The sequence below is a fragment of the Zonotrichia albicollis genome, chromosome 1 (assembly GCF_047830755.1).
Source record: "Zonotrichia albicollis isolate bZonAlb1 chromosome 1, bZonAlb1.hap1, whole genome shotgun sequence".
NCBI classification, from domain to species: Eukaryota; Metazoa; Chordata; class Aves; order Passeriformes; family Passerellidae; genus Zonotrichia; species Zonotrichia albicollis.
This window is the reverse complement of record NC_133819.1, coordinates 154966365-154984763: the sequence shown is the minus strand read 5'-3', so window position 1 is coordinate 154984763 and position 18399 is coordinate 154966365. Positions and strand designations below refer to the sequence as shown.

General features: G+C 33.5%; 1 protein-coding gene across 2 annotated transcripts in view; it reads right to left on the bottom strand.

Annotated features, from left to right (window-relative positions):
• HSF1 (heat shock transcription factor 1) overlaps positions 1-17889 on the bottom strand; it is a 62108-nt gene extending 44219 nt beyond the window's left edge. The window contains exons 1-3 of one of the 2 annotated variants that reach the window (XM_074558578.1): positions 17578-17889; positions 12061-12169; positions 5108-5244 (exon numbers count right to left, since the gene is read on the bottom strand). In XM_074558578.1, coding sequence (XP_074414679.1) covers positions 5108-5244; positions 12061-12169; positions 17578-17706 — 375 coding nt within the window. In that variant the 5' untranslated portion in view covers positions 17707-17889. The remainder of the gene's footprint in view (positions 1-5107; positions 5245-12060; positions 12170-17577) is intronic. The other variant, XM_074558567.1, reaches the window with a different exon arrangement.
• Positions 17890-18399: the final 510 nt, after the last annotated feature.

Sequence of the window (18399 nt, the reverse complement as noted above, 5' to 3'; positions counted from 1 at the left end):
TTGTGATTTTTTAATGGAAATTTCTGATTTTTTCATGGAAATTTCTGGAATTTTGAATGGAAATTTCTGATTTTTTCATGGAAAATCCTGAATTTTTCATGGAAAATCCTGAATTTTTCCCTGGCCCTAGTTTCTATGGAAAATTCTGAATTTTGAATGGAAAATTCGGATTTTTTTCACGGAAAATTCGGATTTTTTCACGGAAAATTCGGATTTTTTCATGAAAAATTCGGATTTTTTCACCAAAATTTTGGGATTTTTCATGGAAATTTTTGGATTTTTCCTGGAAAATTCTGGAACTCAGACTCACATTGGTGACCTTTCTCTTGATGTTCTCGAGCAGCTGCTCCTGCCCTGGTTTGTATGGAAAATACTCAATTTTTTAATGGAAAATTCTGATTTTTTCACCAAAATTTCGGTATTTTTTCATGGAAAATTCTGATTTTTTCATGGAAATTTCTGGATTTTTTATCTTTAATTTTTAACTGTTTTTTGCCTCATTTTATCATGGAAAATCCTGAGGTTTACATGGAAAATTCTGATTTTTGAATGGTAATTTCTGGATTTTTCATGGAAAATGGTGAATTTTTTATGGAAATTTCTGGAATTGAGACTTGGGGGAAATTCTGAATTTTTCATGGAAAATTCTGATTTTTTCATGGAAATTTCTGAATTTTTATTCATTGATTTTTAACTCATTTCTGCCTTTTTATCCCATGGAAAATTCGGATTTTTTCATGGAAAATTCGGATTTTTTCACCAAAATTTCGGGATTTTTTCCTGGAAATTTCCAGATATTTTGATGGAAATTTCCAGAACTCAGACTCACATTGGTGACTTTTCTCTTGATGTTCTCGAGCAGCTGCTCCTGCCCTGGTTTCTATGGAAAATTCGGATTTTTTCACCAAAATTTCGGTATTTTTCATGGAAAATTCTGATTTTTTCATGCGAAATTCTGAATTTTAATTCATTAATTTTTAACACATTTCTGCCTCGTTTTATCATGGAAAATTCTGATTTTTTCATGGAAAATTGTGATTTTTTCATGGAAAATTCTGAATTTTTCACAGAAAATCCTGATTTTTTTCATGGAAAATTGTGAATTTTTTATGGAAATTTCTGGAATTGGGACTTGGGGGAAATTCTGATTTTTGAATGGAAAATTTTGATTTTTTTCATGAAAAATTCGCATTTTTTTCATGGAAAATTCAGATTTTTTTCATGGAAAATTGGGATTTTTTCACCAAAATTTCGGGATTTTTCAGGGAAACTTCGGTATTTTTTCCTGGAAATTTCTGGATTTTTGATGGAAATTTCTGGAATGTGACTCACATTAGTGACTTTCCTCTTGATGTTCTCGAGCAGCTGCTCCCGCCCTGTTTTCTATGGAAAATTCAGATTTTTTTCACCAAAATTTCGGTATTTTTCATGGAAAATTCTGATTTTTTCGTGGAAATTTCTGAATATTTATTCCTTAATTTTTAACTCATTTCTGCCTCATTTTTCCATGGAAAAACTCGGATTTTTTCATGGAAAATCCTCATTTTTTCATGGAAAATTTGGATTTTTTCACCAAAATTTCGGTATTTTTTCATGGAAATTTCCAGATTTTTTCATGGAAATTTCTGGATTTTTGATGGAAAATTCTGGAATGTGACTCACATTGGTGACTTTCCTCTTGATGTTCTCCAGGAGCTGCTCCTGCCCTGGTTTCTATGGAAAATTCTGATTTTTTTCATGGAAATTTCTGGATTTTTCATGGAAAATTGAGAATTTTTTATGGAAATTTCTGGAATTGAGACTTGGGGGAAATTCTGAATTTTGAATGGAAAATGTTGGGATTTTTCATGGAAAATTCTGATTTTTTTCACGGAAATTTCTGGAATTTTCATGGAAAATTCAGAATTTTTCATGGAAAATTCTGAATTTTTTATCTTTAATTTTTAACTGATTTCTGCCTCATTTTATCATGGAAAATTCGGATTTTTTTCATGGAAAATTGGGATTTTTTCACCAAAACTTCGGTATTTTTCCATGGAAAATTGGGATTTTTTCACCAAAACTTCGGGATTTTTTCATGGAAAATTCTGAATTTTTTATCTTTAATTTTTAACTGACTTCTGCCTTATTTTATCATGGAAAATTCCGACTTTTTCATGGAAAATTCTGATTTTTTTCATGGAAAACTGTGAATTTTGAATGGAAATTTCTGGATTTTTCAGGGAAAATTCTGGATTTTTATTTTTCAATTTTTAACTGATTTCTGGCTGATTTTTTAAAGGAAAATTCTGGATTTTTGATGGAAATTTCCAGAACTCAGACTCACATTGGTGACCTTTCTCTTGATGTTCTCGAGCAGCTGCTCCTGCCCTGCTTTCTATGGAAAATTCGGATTTTTTTCATGGAAAATTCGGATTTTTTCACCAAAATTTCGGTTTTTTTCATGGAAATTTCTGGATTTTTTCATGGAAAATTCTGAATTTTTATTTGCTAATTTTTAACTGACTTCTGCCTCATTTTATCATGGAAAATCTTGATTTTTTTCATGGAAAACTCTGGATCTTGAAAGTAAAATTCCTAACTTGTAATCTATAATTTTTGGCTGAATTTTTCATGGAAATTTCTTCTTTTTTCCTGGAAATTTCTGGATTTTCTATCTTTAATTTTTAACTGACTGCTGCCTCATTTTTTCCTGGAAAATTGTGATTTTTTCATGGAAAATTCGGATTTTTTCACCAAAACTTCGGGATTTTTTCATGGAAAATCCTGAATTTTTTTTAAGAAAAATTCAGATTTTTTTCATGAACAATTCTGATTTTTTCATGGAAACTTCTGGATTTTTAATCTTTAATTTTTAACTGATTTCTGCCTCATTTTATCGTGGAAAATTCTGATTTTTTTCATGGAAATTTCTGGATTTTTCATGGAAAATTCTGAATTTTTATTCGTTAATTTTTAATTCATTTCTGCCTCATTTTATCATGGAAAATCCTGACTTTTTCATGGAAAATCCTGAATTTTTCCCTGGCCCTAGTTTCTATGGAAAATTCTGAATTTTGAATGAAAAATTCGGATTTTTTCATGGAAAATTCGAATTTTTTCACCAAAATTTCGGGATTTTTCACGGAAATTCAGATTTTTTCCTGGAAATTTCCGGATTTTTCTGGAAACTTCTGGAATGTGCCTCACATTGGTGACCTTCCTCTTGATGTTCTCGAGGAGCTGCTCCTGCCCTGGTTTCTACGGAAAATTCGGATTTTTTCATGGAAAATTCTGAATTTTTTATCTTTAATTTTTAACTGACTTCTGCCTCATTTTATCATGGAAAATTCTGATTTTTTCATGGAAATTTCTGGATTTTTAATGGAAAACTGTGATTTTTTAATGGAAATTTCTGACTTTTTCATGGAAATTTCTGGAATTTTGAATGGAAATTTCTGATTTTTTCATGGAAAATCCTGAATTTTTCATGGAAAATCCTGAATTTTTCCCTGGCCCTAGTTTCTATGGAAAATTCTGAATTTTGAATGGAAAATTCGGATTTTTTCACGGAAAATTCGGATTTTTTCATGGAAAATTCGGATTTTTTCACCAAAATTTCGGGATTTTTCATGGAAAATTCTGGATTTTTCATGGAAATTTCCAGAACTCAGACTCACATTGGTGACCTTTGTCTTGTTCTCCAGCAGCTGCTCCTGCCCTGGTTTGTATGGAAAATTCTGATTTTTTCATGGAAAATTCGGATTTTTTCACCAAAATTTCGGTATTTTTCATGGAAATTTCTGATTTTTTTAATGGAAAATTCTGATTTTTCATGGAAATTTCTGGACTTTTATTCGTTAATTTTTAACTAATTTCTGCCTCATTTTTCCATGGAAATTTCTGGATCTTTAATGGAAAATTGTGATTTTTTAATGGAAAATTCTGGGTTTTTCATGGAAAATTCTGATTTTTTCATGGAAAATTCTGAATTTTTATTCTTTCATTTTTAACTGATTTCTGCCCAATTTTATCATGGAAAATTCTGAATTTTGAATGGAAAATTCGGATTTTTTCACGGAAAATTCGGATTTTTTCACCAAAATTTCGGTATTTTTCATGGAAATTTTTGGATTTTTCCTGGAAAATTCCGGATTTTTTGATGGAAATTTCTGGAATGTGCCTCACATTAGTAACTTTCCTCTTGATGTTCTCGAGCAGCTGCTCCCGCCCTGGTTTCTATGGAAAATTCGGATTTTTTCACCAAAATTTCGGTATTTTTCATGGAAAATTCTGATTTTTCCATTAAAAATTCTGAATTTTTTATCTTTAATTTTTAACTGATTTTTGCCTCATTTTACCATGGAAAATCCTGAATTTTTAATGGAAATCTCTGGAATTGAGACTTGGGGGAAATTCTGAATTTTTCATGGAAAATGTTGGGATTTTTCATTAAAAAATTCGGATTTTTCCATGGAAAACGCTGAATTTTTTATCTTTAATTTTTAACTGATTTCTGCCTCATTTTATCATGGAAAATTGTGATTTTTTCATGAAAAATTCGGATTTTTTCACCAAAACTTCAGGATTTTTTCATGGAAAATTCTGATTTTTTCAGGGAAATTTCTGAATTTTTATTCTTTAATTTTTAACTGATTTCTGCCTCATTTTATCATGGTAATTTCTGATTTTTTTCATGGAAAATGGTGAATTTTGAATGGATCCTGACTATTATTTTATGGAAAATTCTGAATTTTTTTCATGGAAAATTCTGATGTTTTTAATGGAAAATTGTGAATTTTTCATGGAAATTTCTGGATTTCTCATGGAAATTTCTGGATTTTTCGTGGAAAATTGTGAATTTTGAATGGAAAATTCAGATTTTTTTATGGGAAATTGTGAATTTTTGAATGGAAATTCCTGGATTTTTCATGGAAAATTCTGATTTTTTTCATGGAAAATGGTGAATTTTGAATGGATCCTGACTATTATTTTATGGAAAATTCTGATTTTTTTAATGGAAAATTCGAATTTTTTCACCAAAATTTCGGCATTTTTCATGGAAATTTTTGGATTTTTCCTGGAAATTTCTGGATTTTTGATGGAAAATTCCAGAACCCAGACTCACATTGGTGACTTTCCTCTTGATGTTCTCGAGGAGCTGCTCGTGGCCGCGCAGGAAGAACGGGTGCTGGAATTCGGTGTCGTCCCGGTCCGGCTTCACCAGCCCGCCCTGCTCGATGTGCACCACCTTCCGGAAGCCGTCTGGAAATGGGGAATATTGGGAATAAATATTGGGATAAATTGGGGAAAAATTGGGAATAAATTGGGGAAAATATGGGGAATAAATTGGGAAAAATTGGGGAAATTTGGGGAAAAAATGCGAATAAATTGGGGAAATATTGGGGAAATATTGGGGAAAATATGGGGAAAATTGGAGAAAAAATATGGGAAAATTTAGGAATAAATTGGGGAAAATATTGGAATAAATTGGGAAAAAATGGAGAATAAATTGGGGAAAATATGGGGAAAATTAGGAATAAACTGGGGAAAATATGGGGAAAATTGGGAATAAATTGGGGAAATTTGGGGAAAAAATGGGAATAAACTGGGGAAAATATGGGGAATATATTGGGGAAAATATGGGGGAAATTGGGAATAAATTGGGGAAAATATGGGGAATAAATGGGGAAAAAAATGGAGAAAATTGTGGGAAATATGGGGGAAAAATATGGGGAAAATTGGGAATAAATTGGGGAAAAAATGGGAAAAATATGAGGAAAATTAGGAATAAATTGGGGAAAATAGGGGAAAAAATATGGGAAAAATTGGAAATAAATAGGAAAAAAATGGGGAATAAATTGGTAAAAATATGGGAAATAAATGGGAAAAAATGGGAAAAAATTTGGGGAAAATAGAGGAAAAAATATGGGGAAAATTAGGAATAAATTGGGGAAAATATGGGGAATAAATTGGGGAAAATTGGGAATAAATTGGGGAAAAATATGGGGAAAATTTGGAATAAATTGGGAATAAATCCGGAAAAATATTAGGAATAAATTTGGAATAAATTTGGAATAAATTGGGAAAATATGGGGATAAAATGGAGAATAAATTGGGAAAAAGATGGGGGAAATTGGGAATAAATTGGGGAAAATAGGGGAAAATATGGGGAATAAAGGGGGAAAATATGAAGGAAAATACTGGAATAAATTGGGGAAAATAGGGGAAAAATATGGGGAAATTGGGGAATAAATTGGGGAAATATTGGGGAAAATATGGGGAATAAATTGGGAAAAATATGGGGAAAATACGGGGAAAAATTGGGAATAAATAGGAAAAAAATGGGGAATAAATGTGGAAAAAATGTGGAATACGCTGGGAAAAATATGGGGAAAATATGGGCAATATATGGGAAAAATATGGGGAATAAATTGGGGAAAATACGGGAAAAAATATGGGGAAAATTGAGAACAAATAGGGGAAAAAATGGGGAATAAATTGGGGAAAATTGGGGGAAAACACGGGGAAAATATGGGGGAAATTTGGAATAAATTGGGTAAAGTAGGGGAAAAAATATGGGGGAAAATATGGGGAAAATTGGGGATAAATTGGGGAAAATATGGGGAATAAATGGGAAAATATGTGGGGAAAATATGGGAATAAATTGGGAAAATATGGGGAAAATAGGGGGAAAATATGGGGAAAATTGGGGAAAATATGGGGAAAATTGGGAATCAATTGGGGAAATATTGGGGAAAAATATTGGAATAAATTGGAGAAAAAATGGGAAAAATATGGGGAATAAATGGGAAAAAATATGGGGAAAATTTGGAATAAATTGGGAAAATATGGGGGAAAAATATGGGGAAAATTGGGAATAAATTGGGAAAAATATGGGGAAAATATAGGGAATAAATTGGGAATAAATTGGGGAAATATGGGGAAAATATGGGGAATAAACTGGGAAAATATGGGGGAAAAATTTGGGGAAAATAAGGGGAATAAACTGGGGAAATAGGGGGAATAAATTGGGGAAAATAGGGGGAAACATGGGGAAAATTTGGAATAAATTGGGAAAAAAATGGGGAATAAATTGGGGGAAATATGGGGAAAATTTGGAATAAATTGGAGAAAAAATGGGAAAAATATGGGGAAAATTGGGAAAATATGGGGGAGAAATACGGGGAAAATTGGGAATAAATTGGGAATAAATTGGGGAAAATTGGGAATAAATTGGGGAAAATATGGGGAATAAATGTGGAAAAAATGTGGAATACGTTGGGAAAAATATGGGGAAAATATGGGAAAAATTGGGAATAAATTGGAGAAAATATGGGGAATAAATTGGGGGAAAATGGGGAATAAATTGGGAAAAACCTGGGAAAAATATGGGGAATAAGTCGGGAAAATTGGGAATAAATTGGGGAAACTATGGAGAGTAAATTGGGAAAAAATGGGGAAAATATGGGGAATAAATTGGGAAATAGGAAAAAAACATGAGGAATAAATTGGGAAAAAAATGGGCAATAAGTTGGGGAAAATAGGAGAAAAAATATGGGGGAAAAATTGGGGAAAATTGGGAAAAATATGGGAAAACTATGGGAAAAATATGGGAATAAATTGGGAAAAACTGGGGAAAATATGGAAAAAATATGGGGGAAATTGGGAATAAATTGGGAAAAATATGGGGAATAAATTGGGAATAAATTGGAGAAAATAGAGGAAAAATATGAGGAAAATTGAGAAAATACGGGGAATAAATTAGGAAAAAATTGGGAATAAATTGGGGAAAATATGGGGAATAAACTGGGGAAAATATGGGGAAAAAATTGGGAAAAATTGGAAATTAATTCGGAAAAATGGGGAATAAATTGGGAAAAAATGGGAAAAAATATGGGGAAATTGGGAATAAGTTGGGACAAAATATGGGGAATAAATTGGGAAATAAATTGGGAAAATATGGGGAAAAAATTGGGGAAAAAATGGGAATAAATGGGAAAGAGTCAGGCAAAAATCCGGGGGAAAATGGGAATAAAAATGGGAATAAACTGGAATAAGTGGGGACTAAAGGAAAAAATCTGGGGAAAAAATCTGGAAAAAGAGAGAAAAAAATTGGAAAAAATCCAGGAATAAATAGGAATAAATGGGGAAAAATCCAGGAAAAAATGGGAGAAAAATCCAAAAAAAAAGGGGGAAAATCCACGAAAAAAAAGGGGGGAAATTGGGGAAAAAAGGGAACAAATCCTGAAAAAAAGGGGGGAATGCAGGAAAAAAATGGGAAAAAAAAAACAGGAAAAAAAGGGGAAAAATGCAGGAAAAAAAGGGGAAAAATGCAGGAAAAAAAGGAAAATTCCTCCCTGGGATTGGGAATCCCCCTGGAATTTTGGGATTTTGGCACCACCTGGTGGAGGCTGAGTAAAAAATGGGGAAAAAAATGGGGAAAAAATGGAGAAAAAATGGGGGCAAAAGGGAAAAAATCGAAAAAAAAAGGAAAAAATGGGGAAAAATTGGGGGAAAAATTGGAAAAAAATGGGAAAAAATTGGGAAAAATTGGAAAATAATTGGAAGAAAAATGGGGAAAAATTTGGGAAAAAATGGGGGAAAAATGGGAATATAATTGGAAAAAATGGGAAAAAATGGGAAAAAAAAAGGGGAAAAACTGGGAATTTGGGAAGGAAATCTGGGAATTGTGGGGTTGATGGGATCAGATCCCAGCCCAATCCCAACTCCCAAAATTCCCAGTTTTTCCCAGATTTTACACATGTTGAGCTGCCGGACGAAGCTGATTCCCAAATTCCCAGAATTCCATTTATTCCCAGTTTTTTTCCATTTATTCCCAGATTTTTTTCGATTTTTTTCCCATTTATTCCCAGGTTTTTCTGGGAAAAAATTGGATTTTTTCCCTGTATTTTTCCCAAATTTTTCCCAGACTTTTCCCATTTTTTCCTGCATTTCCTCCCCATTTATTCCCGGATTTTTTCACTGATTTTTTCCCATTTATTCCCAGATTTTTTTCCCATTTACTCCCAAGTTTTTCTGGGAAAAAATTGGATTTTTTCCCTGTATTTTCCCCCATTTATTTCCAGATTTTTCCCATTTTTTCCCATTTTTCACTGATTTTTTCCCGGATTTTTTGCATTTTTCCCTCCCATATTTTCCCTACCTGCCAAACCCAATTCCCAACATTCCCAACATTCCCAAATTTCCCAAAATTCCCAGATTTTACTCACACATGTTGAGCTGCCTGACAAAGCTGATTCCCATTTATTCCCACTTTTCACTGATTTTTTCCCGGATTTTTTGCATTTTTTTCATGGATTTTTTCCCATTTATTCCCAGATTTTTTCCTATTTTTTCCCATTTATTCCCAGATTTTTTTCCAATTTTTTCCCATTTATTCCTGGATTTTTTCCCTGTATTTTTCCCCTTTATTCCCAGATTTATTCCCAGACTTTTCTCATTTTTTCCTGCATTTTTCCCCATTTATTCCCAGATTTTTTTCCCACATTTTCCCCATTTTTTCCCCATTTATTTGCAGATTTTTCCCCCATTTATTCCCATTTATTCCCATTTTTTCACTGATTTTTTCCCATTTTTTCCCGGATTTTTTGCATTTTTCCCTCCCATATTTTCCCTACCTGCCAAACCTAATTCCCAACATTCCCAAATTTCCCAAAATTCCCGGATTTTACTCACACATGTTGAGCTGTCTGACGAAGCTGATTCCCAAATTCCCAGAATTCCATTTATTCCCATTTTTTTCCATTTATTCCCAGATTTTTTTCCAATTTTTTCCCATTCATTCCCAGATTTTTTTCCAAATTTTTCCCAGACTTTTCCCATTTTTTCCTGCATTTTCTCCCCATTTATTCCCATTTTTTCACTGATTTTTTTCCCATTTTTTTTCATGGATTTTTTCCCATTTTTTCCCAGGTTTTTCCTGGGAATAAAAGGGAAAAAAAGGGAATTTTTTCCCTGGATTTTTCCCATTTATTCCCAGATTTTTCCCCATTTATTCCCCTTTTTTTCACTGATTTTTTCCCATTTATTCCCAGATTTTTTTCCCATTTATTCCCGAGTTTTTCTGGGAAAAAATTGGATTTTTTCCCTGTATTTTCCCCCATTTATTCCCAGATTTTTCCCATTTTTTCCCATTTTTCACTGATTTTTTCCCGGATTTTTTGCATTTTTCCCTCCCATATTTTCCCTACCTTCCAAGATGAATTCCCAAATTCCCAACATTCCCATTTTTCCTGGATTTTAGGGATTTTTACTCACACATGTTGAGCTGCCGGACGAAGCTGATTCCCAAATTCCCAGAATTCCATTTAGTCCCAGTTTTTTCCATTTTATTCCCAGATTTTTTTCAATTTTTCCCATTCATTCCTGGATTTTTTCCCTGTATTGTTCCCATTTATTCCCAGATTTTTTTTCCATTTTTCCCCATTTATTCGCGGATTTTTTCTGGGAATAAATGGGGATAAAAGGGAATTTTTCCCCCGTATTTTTCCCATTTAGTCCCAGACTTATTCCCTGATTTTTCACCATTTATTCCCAGATTTTTCCCCATTTTTTCCTGCATTTTTCCCCCATTTATTCCCAGATTTTTTCCCATTTTTTCCCAAGTTTTTCTGGGAAAAAATTGGATTTTTTCCCTGCATTTTCCCCATTTTTCCTGCATTTTTCACTGATTTTTTCCCGGATTTTTTGCATTTTTCCCTCCCCTATTTTCCCTACCTGCCAAACCTAATTCCCAACATTCCCAACATTCCCAATTTCCCAAAATTCCCGGATTTTTACTCACACATGTTGAGCTGTCTGACAAAGCTGATTCCCGAATTCCCAGAATTCCATTTATTCCCATTTTTTTTCCATTTATTCCCAGATTTTTTTCCAATTTTTTCCCATTTATTCCTGGATTTTTTCCCTGTATTTTTCACTTTTAATCCCAGATTTATTCCCAGATTTTTCCCATTTTTTCCTGCATTTTTCCCCATTTATTCCCATTTTTTCTCTGATTTTTCCCATTTTTTCCTGGGTTTTTTCTCATGGGTTTTTTCCCATTTAATACCAGATTTTTTCAATTTTTTCCCATTTATTACCGGATTTTTCCCATTTTTTCCTGCATTTTTTCCCCATTTATTCCCATTTTTTTCCATTTTATTCCCATTTTTTCACTGATTTTTTCCCATTTTTTCCCAAGTTTTTCTGGGAAAAAAATTGGATTTTTTCCCTGTATTTTCCCCATTTTTCACTGATTTTTTCCCGGATTTTTTGCATTTCTCCCTCCCATATTTTCCCTACCTGCCAAATCCAATTCCCAACATTCCCAAATTTCCCAAAATTCCCGGATTTTACTCACACATGTTGAGCTGTCTGACGAAGCTGATTCCCAAATTCCCAGAATTCCATTTATTCCCAGTTTTTTTTCCATTTATTCCCAGATTTTTTTTGATTTTTGCCCATTTATTCCAGGATTTTTTCTGGGAAAAAAGGGAATTTTTTCCCTGTATTTTTCCCATTTATTCCCAGATTTATTCCCAAATTTTTCCAATTTTTCCCTGCATTTTTTCACTGATTTTTCCCATTTTTTCCCGGATTTTTTGCATTTTTTTCATGGATTTTTCCCATTTATTCCCAGATTTTTTTTTTATTTTTTCCCCATTTATTCCCATTTTTTCTCTGATTTTTTCCCAGTTTTTCTCATGGGTTTTTTCCCATTTATTCCCAGATTTTTTTCCCATTTATTCCCGGATTTTTCCTGGGAAAAAAATGGGATTTTTTCCCTGGATTTTTTCCATTTATTCCCAGATTTTTCCCATATTTTCCTGCATTTTTCCCCATTTATTCCCATTTTTTCACTGATTTTTTCCCGGATTTTTCCTGCGAAAAAAAGGGAATTTTTTCCTATATTTTTCCCATTTAATCCCAGATTTTTCCCATTTTTTCCTGCAATTTTCACTGATTTTTTCCCGGATTTTTTGCATTTTTCCCTCCCATATTTTCCCTACCTGCCAAATCCAATTCCCAACATTCCCAACATTCCCAAATTTCCCAAAATTCCCAGATTTTACTCACACATGTTGAGCTGTCTGACAAAGCTGGCCATGTTGTTGTGCTTGAAGTACTTGGGCAGAACCTCCTTGGAGAACTGGCCCTGGTCAAACACGTGGAAGCTGCTCCCGCTCTGAAAGGGGGAAAAATCAGAATTTTGGGGAAAAATTAGGAAAAATTGGAATTTTGGGAAAAAAATGGAAAAAATCTGAATTTTGGGGGATTTTTGGTGAATTTTGGGGGAATTTTGGGGAATTTCTGAGAGATTTTTTGGAAATTTTATGGCTTTTTTTTAAAAAATAATCTGAAATTTTTAAGAATAAAATAGGAATTTGTGGAGGAGTTTTTTTAGAATTTCTGAGGATTTTTTTTAGAATTTTTGAGGATTTTTTTTAGAATTTTTTCAGGATTTTTTCAGGATTTTTTTAGAATTTTTGAGGATTTTTTTCAGAATTTTTTGAGGATTTTTTTAGAATTTTTTAGCAATTTTTGGGAAGTATTTTGAGATTTTTTTCAGGCTTTTTGATGTTTTAGGTTTTTGGAATTTTTGGGAATTTTCCAGAATTTGGGGATTTTGGAGAACTGGCCCTGCTCAAACACGTGGAAGCTGCTCCCGCTCTGAAAGGGGGAAAATCAGAATTTTGGGAAAAATTAGGGAAAAAATTGGAATTTTTGGAAAGAATTAGGAAAAAAAATCGGAATTTTTGGAAAAAATTGGAAAAAAATCGGAATTTCTAGGGATTTTTTGGTGAATTTCGGGGAATTTCTGAGAGATTTTTTGGAAATTTTACGGATTTTTTTTTTTTTTAAAATTACCTGGAATTTTTAGGAATTTTTTGAGGATTTTTTTAGAATTTTTTGAGGATTTTTTTGGGAAAAAATGAGGAAAAAAATCAGAATTTTTGGGAAAAAATAGGAAAAAAATCAGATTTTTTGGAAAAAATTAGGAAAAAAAATGGAATTTTTGGAAAAAATGAGGAAAAAAAATCTGAAGTTTTTGGAAAAAATTAGGAAAAATCAAAATTTTGGGAAAAAAATAGGAAAAGAATTGGAAGTTTTGGAAAAAATTAGGAAAAAAATCAGAATTTCTAAGGATTTTTGGGGAATTTTTGAAGGATTTTAAGGAATTTTTTTTATATTTTTGGGGGGTTTTTTGTATTTTTTTGAGAACTTTTGAATTTTTCTGGGAATTTTCTAAACTTTTCTAAAATTCTTTGGAATTTTTAAAGATTTCTTCTGGATTTTTTTTTGGTTTTTTAGAATTTTTGGGGTTTTTTCTTGGATTTTCTTTTGGTTTTGGGAAAGTTTTGTTTATTTGGGGAGATTTTTAGGGGATTTTGCAAAATTATGGGATATTGACTGAAGGGTTTTGGTGAATTTTTGGAGATTTTTTGTGGAATTTTAGGGGATTTTTCTGGGAAATCAATCAGAAATTTTGGGAAAAATCAGGAAAAAAATTGAAATTTTTACAATTTTTCAGAATTTTTGGGGACTTTTACAATTTTTGGGGGCATTCTTTGGAGAATGTTCAGAAATTTTTGGGAAATTTTTGTTAATTTGGGAGATTTCTTGAAATCTTGAAGGATTTTTTGGAATTATTTTGAAATTTTTGGTGAATTTTCTAAGGATTTTTTTTCTTCTTTTTTAACTTGAAGGAAATTTTTAGGGATTTGGGAATAATTTTATCATTTAGGAATTGGCTTTTTTCGAATGTTTGGAAGTTTTTTGGAATTTCTGGAAAATTTTCTGAGACTTATTTGGATTTTTAAATTTTTTTTGAATTTTCTCAATTTTTTTCAGGAATTTTTGGGGATTTTGTTTTTAATTTTTCAGAAATTTTGAGGATTTTTTAGGGAATTTCGGAAAATTTTCTGGGGAGATTTTTGTGAAAGTTTGGGGATTTTTTGGGAAAATTTTTCAGGATTTTTTTCAGGTTTTTGGGGAATTTTGGGGGATTTTTTGAGAATTTTGAGGATTTTTCTTTTTTGGGGGGATTTCGGAGATTTTTTAAATTTTCTGTGATTTTTTCAGGAATTTTTAGGGATTTTTAGTGAATTTTTGCGGATTTTTTGGAAATTTTCAGGGATTTTTGGACAATTTTTCTTGGGGTTTGAGGGGAATTTTCTGGAATTTTTAAAATTTATTTTGATGGGTTTTTTGTGGAATTTTTAAAATTTTTTAGAGAATTTTCTGGAATTTTAGAGTGAATTTTTTAGAAAATTTTGGGGATTTTAAGGGAATTTTTGGAGATTTTTTGTAAAATTCAGAATTTTTGTGAATTTTTTGAGACTTCCGGAGGCGTTTTGGGATTTTTCTGGAATTTTTCTGATTTTTGGGGGGATTTTTTTGAATTTTGAGGGAAATTTTCTGGATATTTTTCAGGAATTTATTGGAATTTTGGGGACTTTAAATTTTTGAAAAATTTTGGTATTTCTTGGAGAATTTTGGAATTTTTTTGAGTTTTCTGAAATTTTAAAAAAAAATTTAATTTTTGGAATTTTTTAGGATTTCTTCTGGAATTTTTTTTTTGCTTTTTTGGACTTTTTTCCAAGATTTTCTTGGATTTTTTTTTTATTTTGGGAGATTTTTAGTGGATTTTACAAAATGATTGGATATTTAGAAAACTTTTTCTTGATTTTTGGAGAATTTTTGGATTTTTTGGAGATTTTTTTAAATTCTGAGGGAATTTTTTGGAATTTCTGGATCATTTTCAGGAATTTATTGGGATTTTGGGGGGACTTTTTTGGTATTTCTTGGAGAATTTTGGAATTTTTTGAGTTTTCTGAAATTTTAAAAAAAAATTTAATTTTTGGAATTTTTTAGGATTTCTTCTGGAATTTTTTTTTTTGTTATTTTGGACTTTTCTGGGACTTTTTTTCCAAGATTTTCTTGGATTTTTTTTTGATTTTGGGAGATTTTAGGGATTTTGCAAAATGATTGGATATTTAGAAAACTTTTTCCGGATTTTTTGGAGAATTTTTGGAGGATTTTTGGAGGATTTTTGAAATTCTGAGGGAATTTTTTGGAATTTCTGGATCATTTTCAGGAATTTATTGGGATTTTGGGGGATTTTTTTGGTATTTCTTGGAGAATTTGGAATTTTTTGAGTTTTCTGAAATTTAAAAAAAAAATTTTTAATTTTTGGAATTATTTAGGATTTTTTCTGGAATTTGTTATTTGGAATTTTCTGGGACTTTTTTTCCAAGATTTTCTTGGATTTATTTTGATTTTGGGAGATTTTTAGTGGATTTTGCAAAATGATTGGATATTTAGAAAACTTTTTCCGGATTTTTTTGGATTTTTTGAGGATTTTTTGGAGGATTTTTGAAATTCTGAGGGAATTTTTTGGAATTTCTGGATTATTTTCAGGAATTTATTGGGATTTTGGGGGGATTTTTTGGTATTTCTTGGAGAATTTTAGAAATTTTTTTGAGTTTTGTAAAATTTAAAAAAAAATTTAATTTTTGGAATTTTTTAGGATTTCTTCTGGAATATTTTTTGGTTTTTTGGACTTTTCTGGGACTTTTTTCCCAAGATTTTCTTGGATTTATTTTGATTTTGGGAGATTTTTTGTGGATTTTGCAAAATGATTGGATATTTAGAAAACTTTTTCCGGATTTTTTGGATTTTTTGAGGATTTTTTGGAGGATTTTTGAAATTCTGAGGGAATTTTTTGGAATTTCTGGATCATTTTCAGGAATTTATTGGGATTTTGGGGGGGATTTTTTGGTATTTCTTGGAGAATTTTGGATTTTTTTTGAGTTTTCTGAAATTAAAAAAAAAAAAATTAATTTTTGGAATTTTTTTAGGATTTTTTCTGGAATATTTTTTGGATTTTTCTGGACTTTTTTTCCAAGATTTTTTGGATTTATTTTAATTTTGGGAGATTTTTAGTGGATTTTGCCAAATGATTGGATATTTAGAAAACTTTTTCCGGATTTTTTGGAGATTTTTTTGAGAATTTTTTGGATTTTTTGAGGATTTATGAAATTCTGAGGAATTTTTTGGAATTTCTGGATCATTTTCAGGAATTTATTGGGATTTTGGGGGATTTTTTGGTATTTCTGGATCAATTTGGAAAAAATCCAATTTTTTGCAGATTTTTGGTGAATTTTGGAAATTTTTGGGGGGAGCATTAAGGATTTTTTGTTAACTTTGGGATTTTTTAAATTTATTTTTGGTTTTTCGATTTTTAGCGGGAAAATGAGAAAATTTTCGGGGAAAAATGAGGGAATTTTCACGGAAAAAGTGGGATTTTTTTGCGGGAAAATGAGGGATTTTGGGAAGGAAAATGAGGAAATTTTCGCAGGGAAAATGAGAGATTTTTTTCGTAAGAAAATTAGATTTTTTTTTGTGGGAAAAGGGGGGAATTTTGGCAGCAAAAATTAGGAATTTTTCGCGGGGAAAATGAGATTTTTTTTCGTGGGAAAAGTGGAGATTTTGGCAGGGAAAATGAGGGATTTTTCGCGGGAAAAGTGGAGATTTTAGCAGGGAAAATGAGAGATTTTTCGCGGGGAAAAAGAGGGAATTTTGGTAAGGAAAAAGAAGGATTTTAGCGAGGAAAATGAGATTTTTTTTTCGCGGGAAAAATGGAGATTTTGGCAGGGAAAACGAGGGAATTTTGGAAAGGAAAATGAGATTTTCTATCGTGGGAAAAGCGGGGTTTTTGGCAGGGAAAATGAGGGAATTTTGGCAAGGAAAATGAAGGATTTTAGCGGGGAAAATGAGATTTTTTTCGCGGGAAAAAGAGGGAATTTTGGTAGGGAAAATGAGGGAATTTTGGCGGGGAAAATGAGATTTTTTTCGCGGGAAAAATAGGGAATTTTGGCAGGGAAAATGAGGGAATTTTGGTAAGTAAAATGAAGGATTTTAGCGAGGATTTTAGGGAATTTTGGCAAGGAAAATGAAGGATTTTAGCGAGGAAAATGAGATTTTTTTTTTCTCGGGAAAAACAGGGAATTTTGGCAGGGAAAATGAGGGAATTTTGGTAAGGAAAATGAAGGATTTTAGCGGGGAAAATGAGATTTTGTTCCGCGGGAAAAGTGGAGATTTCGGCAGGGAAAATGAGGGAATTTTGGTAAGGAAAATGAAGGCTTTTAGCGGGGAAAATGAGATTTTTTTTGCGGGAAAAGTGGAGATTTTGGCAGGGAAAAATGAGAATTTTGGCGGGGAAAATAATGGAATTTTGGCAAGGAAAATGAAGGATTTTAGAGGGGAAAATGAGATTTTTTTTCACGGGAAAAGTGGAGATTTCGGCAGGGAAAATGAGAATTTTTTTTGCGGGAAAAGTGAAGATTTTGGCAGGGAAAATGAGGGAATTTTGGAAAGGAAAATGAGATTTTTTTTCGTGGGAAAAGCGGGGTTTTTGGCAAGGAAAATGAAGGATTTTAGCGGGAAAAATAAGATTTTTTTTTCCGCGGCAATTTCCCCTCAGGAACCGCTCGGGCCGCGGGGCCCAGGCCAGGCCTCAACGGGGCCGGGCCTTGTCGAGAGCCCCTCCCCGCCTTCCCGGGGATCCCTCCCCGCATTCCCGGTACTCACGGGGCTCCAGCAGATCAGGGAGTCGGTGTCGGGATCCTCCACGAGCGTCCAGAGTTTGGTGAGGAAGGCGGGAACGTTGTTGGGACCGGGCCCCGCGCCCGCCGCCGCCGCCGCGCCCGGCCCGTCCATGGCCGCGCCCTCACGGCGGGGCCCGGCAAAGGCTCCGGGAGAACCCCGAGGGGAGCGAGGCCGTTAAAAAGGGCCCGGAGATGAGGGAGAGGAGGGTGAGGAGGGTGAGGCAGCGGCGGCGGGAGGCGGCATGGCCGCCGCCATCTTGGGAGGCGGGGTGTGAGGGGAGGGTAGTGGAGCATGCGCGGAACCGCCGGCGGAGGGCGGGACACGCCCATTGTGGGTGGAGAAAGAGCGAGGGGCGGGGCTTTGGCGTAAAGACTCGCCCACTTTAGTGTTAGCCACGCCTATTGTGGGCTGAGAGTACAATAGGGGCGGGGCTTTGGAGCAAAGACACGCCCTCTTTGTTTATAGCCGCTTCCAGTGCGCGTTTGTACTAGGAAGGGGCGGGGCTTTGGCGTAAAGACGCACCCACTTTAGTGTTAGCCACGCCTATTGTGGGCTGAGAGCACAAGAGGGGCGGGGCTTTGGAGCAAAGACACGCCCTCTGTTTATAGCCGCTTCCACTGTGTGTTTTTATTAGGAATGGGCGGGGCTTCCGTGTAAAGACACGCCCACTCTAGTGGTGGTTACGCCCACTGTGTGTTGGAGAGAGGAAGGGGAGCGGTTTTGGGGTAAAGACGTATCCACGGCCACTATATGCTGCTATGAGAGAGGGCGTGGCTTTGGTGCAAGGACACGCCCCCTGAGCGA